At 40.0% G+C, this 14,428-nt stretch overlaps 1 protein-coding gene across 2 annotated transcripts in view; it reads right to left on the bottom strand.

Moving 5' to 3' along the window:
* Nucleotides 1-7,594: 7,594 nt before the first annotated feature.
* Nucleotides 7,595-14,428, bottom strand: part of gbe1b (glucan (1,4-alpha-), branching enzyme 1b) — a 93,122-nt gene continuing 86,288 nt past the window's right edge. For both annotated transcript variants that reach the window (XM_083772883.1, XM_083772884.1), the window contains one exon: nt 7,595-8,874. In XM_083772883.1, coding sequence (XP_083629009.1) covers nt 8,812-8,874 — 63 coding nt within the window. In that variant the 3' untranslated portion in view covers nt 7,595-8,811. The remainder of the gene's footprint in view (nt 8,875-14,428) is intronic.

The following is a 14,428-nucleotide window of genomic DNA, read 5'->3' as shown; positions in this document are numbered from 1 at the left end:
TTTATCTCTGAAACAGTATTTGCCTGGGTAAAATCATAAATATTAATTGAGTTCTCATATCTTCACTTGTCAGCCCTGCTCTGTAGTAGACTGGGTCAGTTTTCCAAAAAGTTTGACCCCTAAGGCAAATTGCGTACCACATTCTGTGGTTTTTGTGGAGTTTTGATTACATTTAAATCTGCTGTAGCCTATGCTCAGTGCCTCAAAAAAAGGAAAAAAGAAAAAGAAGAAAAAAGAAAAGCAAGGCGACCACCAATAGGGTGCAATTTTCTTTTTGACTTAACAAGGTAGAAACATGTTATTTTGTACGTTTTCATAGTAAATGGAGAATTCAATCCCATATTCTGACACAGCTAGTGAAGAAAAGATAGGATATGCCTATATTGTGAAAATGATTTGTCAACTAAATAAAATCCAAAGCAGGGTGCATAACTTCATTACTGGATGTGGTATTGTGTTCCATATTAATACCAAAAGGGTTAACCTGAAGGCAAATTGTGTTAAATGATGGCATACAAGGTTTGTAGTTGTACTGAGCTCATCTTTATGGAAATACATATTTGAAAAACAGAGTAGGGGAATTATACACCTACAGTAGGATCAACCTGCTGGTTTACAGCAGATTTGAATTCAGCGTCCTCAATACCCCTAGAAAACCATATAGCCTATGACATAAATTAACACAAATTGCCTTCAGCACGTTAAATATGCACATATTCAGGAATACTACATCAAAATCTACATCCGCGACAAACAGAGCTCAAAACATTTAACAAAAAATATTTGGATTGAGACCTCTTTAGCGTTTAAATTTAATATGCATCCAACATATATCATCCAATCCAATCCACTTTATTTATATAGCACGTTTTAAAACTCAGAGTTTACAAAGTGCTGTACAGGAGAAAAAATAAAATAAAAACAAGTGCACTAAAGCTACCACACAGAAAAACAACAGCGAGAAAACAAAGTACAAACAGTGACAACAACTGAGACACATTACAGAAAACAACAGAAAAAACAACAGCATCACAGTGAGACAAAACATATACAACGACCAAAGGAACTCAAGCGGGATTAAAAAGCCAAGGTAAAGAGGTGGGTCTTTAGGCGGGATTTAAAGGTCTCGATGGAAGGGGCCAATTTGATGTGGGAGGGGAGTGCGTTCCATAGTTTAGGGGCTACAACAGAAAAGGCTCGGTTGCCTCTGGACTTTAAGCGGGTCTTCTTTGTGACCCTGAGGTTTAGCTGGCCCTCAGACCGCAGTGATCTAGAAGGAGTATAAACCTCAATAAGGTCAGACAAATAAAGAGGAGCCAGACCATTTATAGATTTAAATACAAATAAAATAATTTTAAAATCCACTCTGAAGCGGACAGGGAGCCAATGAAGGGAGGCCAAGACAGGTGTGATATGCTCACGTCTGCGAGTACCTGTGAGTAGACGAGCGGCTGAGTTTTGGACTAGCTGGAGTCGAGCAAGGGAGGCTTGGTTTAAACCAGCGTACAAGGCATTACAGTAGTCCAACCGCGTAGATATGAAGGCATGTATAACCCGCTCAAAATCACTAAAAGATAGCACCGACTTGATTTTGGCCAGCAGCCTCAGATGATAGAAACTAGAGCTAACTACCGCATTGACCTGTTTGTCAAGTTTAAGGGCATTGTCTAGTTTGACGCCAAGGTTTGAGACCACAGGTTTCACATATGGCTGCAGGGAACCTAGGTCAGTGGGAACGATACCAGGACCGTTAGGTCCAAACACTATAACCTCCGTTTTACTTTCGTTGACACTTAGAAAATTAAGAGCCATCCATGCCTTGATGTCACTTAGACAGTCAAGCAGAGGTTTCAGGGAGCCGTTATTGTCCTTTTTAGGGGGCATGTATATTTGTGAATCATCCGCATAAAGGTGATACGAAATGCCATGTTTCTTAAAGATAAGGCCAATAGGAAGTAGATATAAAGAAAATAGAATAGGCCCAAGGATCGAGCCCTGGGGGACTCCAGAGGACAGGGGGGTGGAGGACGATACGAAGTCGCCAAATTTAACAGAGAAGCATCTCTCCGATAAATAGGAAGAGAACCAGGCTAAAGCGGTATCTCTGACACCAACACAAAGCTCCAAACGAGATATGAGAGTATTGTGATCGAGAGTGTCGAAAGCAGAGCTTAGATGGCAGTGAAGAGGTCCAGTAGGTCCATTTAAGTGCTCTGTCCCCTTATTTATTGGCTTTATTATTGACTTTGTGACGATTGGGCAACATTGGTAAGCTGCATGGAAGATCTGAGATGATCCGACGTTAGATTTGGCCCCATACAGCAGTACTGACTCCACAGTAGCTATGAACAGCCGCCTCTTAAGGTCTTTTAATAAAAACACTGTGGAGCTGTTGTGCGGACTCAACCTTTAGTCCAGCACCAGCGAGGGACTGGATGTGCACAACCCTCCTTGTTTATTAAACTACAAATATTTTAAAGTCTCCCATGTTATTTTGACTAGCAGCCACGCACATGAAACAAACCTGGATCTTCGTGTATACATTTTGACAGACAAGTTACATTAACACTCAGGATTTTTCTGAGATATTTAATCCAGGAGGTAAATCTCAGCAAATCAGAAGGTCAGAGAAGTGAAGAGCAAAGTGTTATCTTAACTGGAACAGAAGACCAAGGCGCAAAACACTGCAATGCTAAAGATTCATTAATGATGCACTCAGCCTGCATGAAGGGGATCAGCCTCAATAACTTGACTGTCCAGTGTCCACATACACAGTGGACCCCCCAGTGTTAATTAACTGTGAGCCTAAGAAATATAACCAAATTGACCTGTAAGGGTCCATTTGGTTACAATTGTACACTCTCGGATTGAGGATTTTACTGTGTAGATTAATACTTCATCCAGCTTCATCGAGAGTTAAAACAGCAGGACCTGATTTTTTCAGAGCCTAAGGCATTTTCCCATAGCATATGAACAGCTGATATCTTCCTTCATCTGCATGTTCAAATCAAAAAAGACTTATCATGACAATGTAGGCTGACTGTAGCTCTACATATTTTCTGTGACATAATATTACACTTCATAATAACACAAACTGTATTGTAGCCTACATATTTAAGAAACTACTGTAATATAATACTAACATGAACCAAAATGAAGACATAGCCTACGTACCAACATAGTAGCCCAACAGTTGTAATACTAATACTAGTCACTACTGGGAAATTGATCACTTCCATGTTTATATTCACAGAAAACATGACTACTGTTGGGCAGAGAGGAAAAGTTAATCACAAATGCATAGGAAGATTCATCTACATGCCTTGCATGGAGTAAGTACTGTAAGTAACTTGGAGAGGAGAGCAAAATAAGAAAGTGCTTGTCACAAAGCAAATGTATGTCTGTCTGTCTGTCTGTGTACGAACAGCTGCAATACCGCTGGGTGACCAAGAGTGGCAATGTTGAGCAGCCTAAAAGGGCCATTCACACTGAGCACTATAACTGCAGCCAGCCAGTGGTGTTGTTTCTCTCTATGCATTACTTAGTGACCCATAAATGGATGCCTATGGCACCAATGAAACCATTCATGGTTATGGGGGATTGAAAAAAAATAATGCTCACAAAACTCTTGCTGGCAGATACGGGAGGCATACTATCATCCGACAGAGCATTGCTCCTTCGGAGCAATGCTCCGAGGTGCGCTGGAATTGAGTTGTGATGTTTAACATGCACCCAGCATAGCAGTCAAAATCCATATTTTTCCACATATGAGAGGATTGGATCATTAATGAGGAGATGTCAGTATTCATCCATATTAATACATACACATTGTGAGAAATTGATTTTCCCATGCCCAGAAAATGCTGTACCGAGACTCAGTGTGAAGGGGAAAATCCCGGGACTACACATGGGGCATCCTATAATCTGTAACCTGTAATTCAGTGTTGATCCGTCAGTTGATCAGTGGGTTAGTCTGTCCACCACTTTGGTCCCAACAACTCATCTCGAAAATAGCAGGCTGGATTGGCAAGGATTTTTTTGTGCCATTTCATGCTTCTTGGGAGGATGAACCGTAATGACTTTTGCTGACCCCATTGCCCTTCCTCTAGTACCACTCTCACAAGATAGCTCATAATTTAATTGCCAGATGGGAGGTTAAAGCCTACAGATTTTGGTACGCACACACTTTTTTTTTACCTTACATTTATTTTGTCCCATGCCAATGCCAACTATAGTGAGATCAGTTCAAATCACTTTAGTCGTGTTGGAGTGTAAGGAGCAGCATTGCCTTCAGAGTCAGACACCACTGACGAGCTTTTAAACTCATATTGTTAAATTCTTATTTGTTCTTCTTAACAGCTTGAGCTGTTTCAGTGCTGTTAAATTATTAATATGCTGCATTTTTATGCTTTATTTCTAAATTCTAGGTGAGTGCAGAGACAGAAAACCAAGGGCAAAGAGAGGAGAGACATGCAACTGGGACTGGGAGTCCTTGTATCTCATGAGCACACATGCAGTCTTTGCCGTAACTGTCTATGCCACAAGGCACCCATGTGCTCAGAAGTGTCATATCACAAATTACACAAGGTGTGAATCCTAAACCTTAAAGTAGAATTCCATGCTAGAAGGCTTTCTTACATTTCTTTGTAGTTGTTACGTCCCCACCAAAGAGGTCCAGGTGTTTTTTTGTGCAAAAACTCCTTATTGGCTTTTTCCCCTACCATAAGCCCTAAATGAATTGCATTGAATGGAATTGAATGGGGCTATGGGGTGTTGTGCTAATTCGCTTATTTCCATCGAAATAAGTAGTAAAGTGTGCCGCTTGGGATATTATTTACATTATGAAGAGGGGATATATACAAAAGAATTATAGTTTTAAGGGAATTAGCACAACACCCCATAGCCCCATTCAATTCAATACAATTCATTTAGGGCTTATGGTAGGGGAAATAGCCAATAAGGAGGTTTTGCACAAAATAACACCTGGACCTCTTTGTTGGGGACGTAACAACTACAAATAAAGATAAGAAAGCCTTCTAGCATGGAATTCTCCTTTAAATGTGTGATTTCAAGATATGTAGACGATATGCTGTCCATCTGGACATGTACTGTACAGTGTACACACATAGGTCAGTCCGGGTCCTTGGGTTTATTGAAAAAGGAGTAGCAACATGAAGCAATGTCATCACAGCCAGATGGAATTCTGGGGTACAAATGCTGAGATGGCTCCATATACAGCCTCTCAAGGGTCACCAATGACAGTGGGTTGGAAAAGCACCACGTCGTGCATGGCATACCCAAATTCTGACAGAAAAAGCACAAATATCACAAGCAGCTAGGGTAGAAATGAAATATTCTGCAAAACTGCTGAAGGCGTCCAATCTGTCTGTTTCTATAGACTATTAGACTGGTATACTGTGAGTCATAATTATTCTATAGGGACACTGAAATAAAAGACAATTCAATACAGGGCTCACACAATCATATAGTAAGTGTAGTGTTGTGTTATCCAACCTTATATACTTCATTGACAGAAGTCCCCCAGGGATCTGTAGTTAATTGTACTAAGACCCCTCATTCTCCGCCTCTATACCAAATCTTGCAGAAAATAGCCATACGCTGTCATCAACCCTAAGCCATTCCAGCCTGTCAAAGTGGGCAAGTAGAGGCCTGACCAGTTTGTTTTGGGAAGTCTACTATGGAGCCTTGTTTTAAGGGCCTTTGAGGTGCTGTGGTACAACGAGGTGCATGCATAGTCGAAGAAACCTTGTACGAGGGCTTCTGTTAGGGTCTTCAAGATGTTTTTGTCGACCAGTGAGGAGATCCTGTATAGGAATCCTTGTTCTTTGGTTGCCTTTTTTTATTACGTTGGTGGCCATTTTATCACCGGAAAGATTTGCCTCCAGGATGGAACCAAGGTAGGTAATTTCATCTTTTCGTGTGATAATATTGTCACCCACTCTAACCAAGAAGCCATCTGCCTTGCTGAGATTATGATTTGATCCAAAGAGAATGGATTCAGGTGGTAAAGATAGTTTGTTATCAGCAAGCCAGGTGCAGATTCTTCCGAGTTCGGAGCTGAGGGCCTTTTCAACCTGCAGTTTGTTCCTGTCCGAGACCAGCAGTGCTGAGTCATTTGCCAACAGGAACAAGTTGCAGTCACAAGCTGATGTCATGTCGTTTACATATACGGTACTAGGAACAGTAAAGGCCCTAGTATGCTCCCTTGTGGAACGCCACAGCTCACTGGGAGGGGGGGGGGGGCACCGGGGCAGTGTTCCGTTCACCTCCACCATCTGTTCTCTCCCCTCCAGGTAGGATTGCATCCAGCTCAATGATGTGCTATCAAAACCAATTGCTTTTAGCTTGTTAACCAGTATGGATTGGTTCACAGTGTCAAAAGCCTTTTGGAGGTCCATGCCGCAGTATTTGCCAGCATCCACCTCGTGTTTGATGTGGTCACTCAAATAGAGGAGGCATGTGTCAATTTCTACACTCTCAAGAGTTAAAGTAAACTGAAGATTTGAAGCCCAAACCAAAGGATCGGTCGGGACAAAACATGTTTTAATGTAAACCACACCAATGCAACTCCTTACAATGGTGTGGTTTACCTTATAAAAAAAAGTTTCGTCCCAACCCTTTGGTGTGGTTTGGGCTTTACAGTATATTTTCCCAGGGTGTTCCATGGTACAGTCAATATCAATGTATGTGTATAATACAATTGAGGCCACTTAAGTGGTGGTTCTAAAACCTATTCTTGTTGGTTGCAAGTGGCACTTCAGATCTTGAATGCCACAAGATCTGAAGCCTGAAATGACTATGCAGATTTTGTGGCATTTCTAAATTAGTAGGAACTCGCGTCAACGGAACAGTTTTTTTTAACACTTGGTACTTGGCAGGATAAGTGAGAGACAGAAAAACAAACGGTCTATGCATACCTGTTTTCAAGGACACTCAAAACCCTCACATTTCCATAACAGTGGGTTGGAACAGCGCCGCTACAATAAAAATGACATCACACGGCAGTTACTGTGCATCAGTCAGTCAATTTTACTTTTAAGAATAAATACAGACAATTCATTTTGGCAGAAGAAAAAGGACAGTGACACTGGGTCAGACAAGAGCACTGATTAAACACTCCACTTCAGGCTCACAACTGGGCTCTAATACTCACTTGAAATGTATGCAAAGTGTTCCTCTCTATTCTTTTCAGGTGGCAAAAGGCACATTTTGAATGTTTGTATTATACAAAAAGAAGTGGTGTGCTCCAAGATACCTTTGTTTAAACACCGGAGAATGGTCCTGAATATAAATGCCTTTTCTTTTGCAGCAGTGATAGCGGATCAAATCGTGCCATATGCTACATTACACTGGTGTAAATTGCTCAGAACTTGCAGCAACACAGTGGGTTTAGGCCACAGTATTACAGCATCCATGGCAGTAAATCAAGACATTAGATTTTATATGGGCTTGTCTCTCTCTCTCACACAGTGTAATGTTGCTCTGATGAGCACCAAATACTTAAATTTGTCCAGTAACAAGACAAGTTCAATGCACAGCCGACATCTTATCTGGAGGAGTAACTTTCAGAAGAAAACATTAGAACAGATTTATTTTTCTCCAACATTATTGCCACAGTTTGCAATAACCTGAAAAGGATGAAAGCCCATATGAAAGATCACATAATGACACTTCTATTGTGCGTTGGGGGGGGGGGGGGGGTTAAAGCAGTTGTAAGACAGGATACAAAGTGACCTACCATAGCAGACATTCTTAGATAGTATTATATTTTAAATCCTCCATGGCCTTACTCAAAGAAATCTTCTTCCAGATAGAACAGCACTTCTAAAGTCCTCCAAGCATCATTCTCTGTGAATAGGATTACACTGAACTCAAACCGTCAAAATGATTTCATCCGTGAAAGCTAGTGAGATGTGACACACGAACACTACAAAGACCAAATCATAACCAGTGAAGCACACCATCACCTATCGGTATGTAAATGAGGTGATTTGATCAAATTGCTTTAGCAGCAAATTGCTGGCTTAATAAGTAGGCTTTAAACGACTACTTAAATGTTCCCTGTAGCTGCATAAATCTAAACATTACAACTGTTTTAATGTAGCTACCCACAGTGAAATATAATTCAAAGCAGCTCATTACTTTGTGCAAATTATAATATCCTTATTCTTACAATACCCCACAGTTTGCATTAACACTAATGGAGTACAAGTGTTAAATACCCAGAAATGTCTTATTCTTTTCCAATGCAGTGCATTCAATACATACACATATTTTTCCATCTAAGAAATAAAACAAAACAACATGTGTTAAGTGCCATGACATTAGCATTTTAAATACAACACAACCAAATCCATAAATCAGTGGAAGCAAGTGCAAAGTTTTATATCAAGCGCTTCAGGTTATGTGCCAATTCAACAGAGCCTGTAAAAGGACTCTGGTTTACGGTGGACGGACTCAGCAGGATTTGGAGCACAGTAATAGCATCTAGCCACTGGGTAGGTTGGACTCTTCCTAAATGGACGTACAGAAATGACCTGGATCTGTTATTAAAACAAGGTTGAATTTTGACAACTAGAGCTGACACAGCATTTACTGTAAGGTTGCCTATGGTGTTTTTGTAACACATGCAGAAAACAAATTCTAAAAACTAAAATAAATGAAACAAATCATAAGTGCTTTTGTGCAGTGTGTACGTGGTTGACATGCAGTAGGCGGCAAATTTCTTGAACACTCGGTTTGAGGTTGTAAACCGTTCTTGATCCCAGTGTCTGCGGGGGCAAACACTCTCTAATAACAGTAATCCATCTCCTCGTTGGCGAGAACAATAGCTGTTCTGCAGGGGAGGTAGACCTGGGGGAAAGACAGAGAAGAAAGCAACAGTGTAGACGAGAGTAAGTAAATGCATACAAATATACATATACAGTATATACTTTGAGAAACTTTGCAAAACTTTGCTCACAGTGTGTCGCAAGTGAGCCTGTAGATCGGGAGCGTATGTTCCCCAGGTTCTATATTCCCCACGATGCAAAAAAGGTTCTTTGTTCGCCACTTAGAATAAACCTAAACCAGAAACTTAACCTAGTAATTTTAGTAATTCTAGTAAGACTCAAAGTATTTTAGCAACTCTTAGTGGTACTTTTAGTAGCAAATTCTGATTTAAGCTTAGTCTTTGAACAATCCATTGAACTTTAGGCCTGCCTAGGCTACTTAAACTATCTAGTCTTAGCCAACTAAAAAATAACACTGGCATAAAATAAACTAAAACATAATTGCTCAGACTCTTCAACAAAGATGGCAAAAAAATGGTTCTGTACTAATACTTTGTATAGTACAAAACACTGAAGTCCTTAAACCAAAAACCTATAACGCTAACCCTAAGGTAAGTGGGGAACATAGAACCTGGGGAACATAGGGATGACCCCTGTAGATCTGCTAGATGTTCCCCCCAGAATATGGTTAATGGTGGTTAATTTTTTTTTTTTTAAGATATTTTTTTTGCGGCTTACACCTTTTATTGTTTTTTTTTAAGGGACAGATAGTAGGCTGACAGGAAACGGGAGAGAGATGGGGGGATGACATGCGGTAAAGGCCGTGTCGGGTTCGGGAGTCGAACCCGCGGCACACCGCGACTGGATCACCAGTCCGGTGCCCAGACCGTTACGCTACGGCCTGGGCCTTCAAGTGGTTAATTGTGTTAAAGACAGTCATTCTCAGATTCTTATTCTTTTTAAGCACTTTTTTGAAATTATCTGAAAATAAATGTTTCAGAAAATGTCTGAAAACTCTTATGACATAATGACCTAAATGGGGATGGCAGGTTGAAAGTGTGGGTGTACCGTTGGTCCCTTGATGATGTGGGATGTTCATTTCTCACAATCAAGATATAATACGTTTCACAGGTGAACAAAGAGCAGGATGTAGAGAAGAGAGAAGGAGAAGTATTGGATAATCTAACATATTCAAATTAGACTGCAACAGGAAATCAGCTCTTTAGAGGAGTAATTTCATGGAATAAGATTCTAAATATACAACAGTATAGTAGAAATGGTACAAGTCCCAAACCTTTCGGCAGTGACATGACTGTACGGCACAGGAGTTAAACAACTAAACCACTGTGTGTATAGACAAAACAATATATTCACGATCAATATAAAAAGATGTGTGAATCACCCATGTAGGCTTCAGCAACTCCACTTCCCTCAAGGAGGAAATAATGGTGTAGTAAAGTCAGTACAGATCAATGAATGAGTCACACATACTTTGGCACTTCATTTTCACATCCTGGCTATGTTAGAAATGTAAGGAATGAGAAGATAGCGCTCACTGCTCTGCCTACTGATAACTTCAGAAGTTACGCTGAAAGGAGAAAAACATGGTGGAAATGTCATGAAAGAAAACAAATATTCAACATAGTAAAGGAAATCTTCTCTGCAGACATCAACACAGTACAAATAATTCCTCTGGAGGAAAGTAGTTCAAAGTAGTGCATCTAATCATGTCTTTGATCAATCCTATTTTTATTCACAGTCCAGAGTGTAATTCAGAGGCAGGGGATCCACTATGTATATCGTAAATCGCTTTAAGATTCATGTCAAATCACAAGTCAACCAGACACAAATGTTATTGCATTTCCCAATAGAAAACACAACACTGAAAAGAGAGCACAGCTGTAAACAAATCAATCACCCCCTGCACTCCTCAAGCCAACCCTCTGCATCAGTCGTTATGTGTGGGTTCCTTTCCTACAGTTTCCATTTTAAAATTCTGTACTTTTCCAGACTCAAGCGTGGATGTGTTTCTCTGACTACTAAAGAGAGACTACTGTTTGGTACCGAGGGAGGGGAGCATCTTGCCGCTCAAACACTGACACAGACATTGGTGACTAATTAAACAGTCACAGTGGGACAGTCTCCATGCACGCAGCAGCACTGCGGAGAGACAGAGGGCCGAAATGAATCATTGCACCTGTTTAGACAAAAGCTACTGTGTCTAACCTGGAATAATTATGTCAACAGCTTTTATTTCCACCAAATGGATAACAAATTCTAAATCAATCTACAAATATAGGGCAGCACAGAGTCCCAAATGTTAGCAGTGCAATCCCATAACATACAATATAATTAACATTTTACTAGTCGCCATCATGAAAATGGAGTCACAAACGATCTAGGACATTTCAGGGCTCTCACACCTATAACCTTGAACAAACCTTACTGGCAGCCTGTCCGTAGGTGCTCTTTGACCCCAGTCAAGGGATTCACATGTCTTAATGGCTGTTGGTAGGGCGTTACACATTTTAGTGGCATAGGAGCTAAATTAATTTAATCCCTTGTTTGAGCCAAATCTGGGTTGCACGTGTTTTTTTTAACTCCCTCTGGTGTGAGTGTGGACTTGGTTGACATTAAAGGTAGTGTAAGTGATTTTCTTTGGTTAAAATAAGTGTTTAAAAGCTCTTGTGATAGTACTCATTGCTATAGAGTGTTTGTTCAGTAACAGGAGTCTCCATGTCTCTCCAGCTTTGTATTAAACAGAAAATGCATTTTCAGAAACCAAAACTGAAACTGGGATAACAATTTTATCCAATCAGAATAGAGATCGCAGTCAGGATACTGATTAAACATGTGGAATAGAGCACCGAAGTCTGACGTCAATATCGGTAGAGGGCGCAAATCCACAGGTTCATGTACTTTTTATTTGCATTATTATGGGGATTATTATCATAATCCCCATAGGGGGATTTTAGATCGCCTCATACATGTATAAAAACTGTGTTTGAAAAAAAAACATGTCACCCCGGCCGCTTCACTCATATGGATATTAAGAATCAACTGACTGAGAGAAAACGCTAATGTTACTGCTACTGAATTTGTTACATTTTCGCTATAAGCAGACTGTATCATATACTGTATGAGTGACTGTTGCAAATGATCCTGACAACAACGCAGAGACAGCTTGTTTATTTTTGGACCACAACGCTTATATGAAACGATTTTAAGATCACCCCATGTTATTCTCCATAGAGAAATTACTTCCGCGAACCAGGGGAATCGAAGGGATGAGCGAGTTACTGTAGGTCAGGACTTCGGTGCTCTATAGTAAGTGATGATGACACAGAGAAATGAGCAGACAAAATTGGAACTTGAACACTATATAGAAGTAGCTACACTCTCCTGATTGGCTGAAATTTGGTCACCTACCTGAAAATGTATTTTCTGTTTAAAGAGCTGGAGAGACAGGGATACCTTTGTTACTGAATAAACACTACGGCAATGATTACTATCAGAATATAGTGAGGATTTAACTTTTAAACAAAAAAACCTTTTGTTTTAACCAAAAAATATCACTTACACTACCTTTAAGGAAGTATTAGACAGGTAAATGGGTATCTACATGGGTAACAGTACATTGGTAGGTTAAATAGTACTGTACATTCTTTCAACTGGACACAACCAAAACAATTACTTATTTTATTTTATTGTGACACTCAGTATACGATTAAACGGTTACCTACAGTAACTTAATGTTTGTATGCATGTTCATTCACCAGTGGACTAGAAAAGTGTCCACTAACTTTACTTCATTGGCTGTTTATAAAGTAAAACATACGTCAGCACTGTTTAACAAATAATCAGTCAAAAGGGAGACATCGAAGAGGAAGGATGGATGGGGAAGGATCAACATATGGAATGTCAGAATAGGTCGGGTGCAGTACTTAGTTTAGACAGTACTTAGTTTAGACTAGTCATTTGGTTAGACCAGTCATCAGTCCTACAACTACAACCTATCTCAAACCCTCACCCTAACCCTAACCTCCCCACGGGGCAGCACACCGAAACCTAACCTTAACCTTAACTAAACTTATGTCTAACCAATGACTAGTCTAAACTAGTCTAAAAAAGGGTTGGAGGTTTGAGGTCAGATGTAGAGTTGCTGGCCAATATTGATGACATCAGGGATCTCCATATATGGGCTTAATATTGATGACATCAGGGATCTCTATCCCTGATGATGTCACATGATGTCATGCGCTCCATCCCTGATGATGTCATGTGGTCTCTCACCCCAACCACCATATACTGTATGGTGCCCGACACACCAACTGACGCGAAATGTGCGATTCCATAGTGAACTGCGACCTCTGGTCGCAATAAAACGTAAACGGTCCCATCTATAGTCCCCTCAATAGTCATGTATCGTGCAGCAGTTGAATGAGATCTTTAATATGGAGTTTGAACCCGACCCTATGTGTTTGATTCTTGGGCTGCCTGATGACAAGATTGTTGACAAGTTCCATACACGTCTGTTTAATCTCTTAATTTATGCGGCTAGGAAAAATATTCTGTTGTCTTGGATTAATGAGAAACAAAAGATTGGCACAAAATAATCATGCAGTGCATGCCGTTGGAATTCCTGACCTGCCTGCTACGCTCCACCACAGATACCTTCTATAAAATATGGGACCCATATTTGAGATTTGTGGGCCCTCAGTTAGCTACCACCTTGACCATAGGGTTCCTGGACAGAAGCGATGCCACTAACCTTGATGGATAAAGTTATGTATGTTATTGTTATGTATATATGTATTATATATGTATATATTTTATTTTATTTAATTTTCTATGGAGTTGTTAACCCAAATAGACTTTCAAGCACCAAACTGAATGTGACCATATTTGTATATTATTTTTGTATTTAATTCTTTTGGTATATGTGTATAACTGTGTCCTGTTTTTTGTTTTGTTTTATTTTCATGTCTTATCTTTGTCTTTGTCATAAAATGTAAAAATCAATAAAAATATTATTGAAAAAAAAAAGAGTTGTGGAAACAATAATTTTTGTATAGTATTTTTCTTATTTCCATACTTATCCAGACCTGGAAATGACTACAATCTAATTCCATGTGTTTCCATACTTGTGTAGGAACCATCTTCTGAGACACAGAGTGTAGACAGAAATGGTATAATTTTATAATGAACATTAGTGAGGACAAATTATATTATGTAGATGTCCGCGGTAGTCTGTGCGGGGGTCCATGGGTATAGCGGGGGTCTCCGCGGGGGTCCGCGGTAGTCTGCGTGGGTGTCCACAGGTACAGTGACTCAGACTCACATACTGCACTGTTACCCATTCACAGCTATCTTGTTTTTACAACAATTTCTACATGGATTTTATTGTTTATAACATCGGATGAGTATGTTTTTTTTTAAATAGCAGATGTACAACCTCACAAAGTGGCTCGGTAATGAAGTTACAAAGATGTATGCACTATGCACATAGTGAAAGCAGCCCATGTTAACTGAGCCATGTATGTAATAGACGGATGACAGACATGCATTTGTGCAGGTTGAGAAATAAAAGTGGCACGTGGTTAGCCACTCTCTCTCTCTCTGTCATTTTGATATTC

This window comes from Protomyctophum parallelum (assembly GCF_964188405.1).
Source record: "Protomyctophum parallelum genome assembly, chromosome: 9".
Classification (NCBI taxonomy): Eukaryota; Metazoa; Chordata; class Actinopteri; order Myctophiformes; family Myctophidae; genus Protomyctophum; species Protomyctophum parallelum.
The sequence above is the reverse complement of the archived record's forward strand: the minus strand, read 5'-3'. Positions and strand labels throughout refer to the sequence as shown.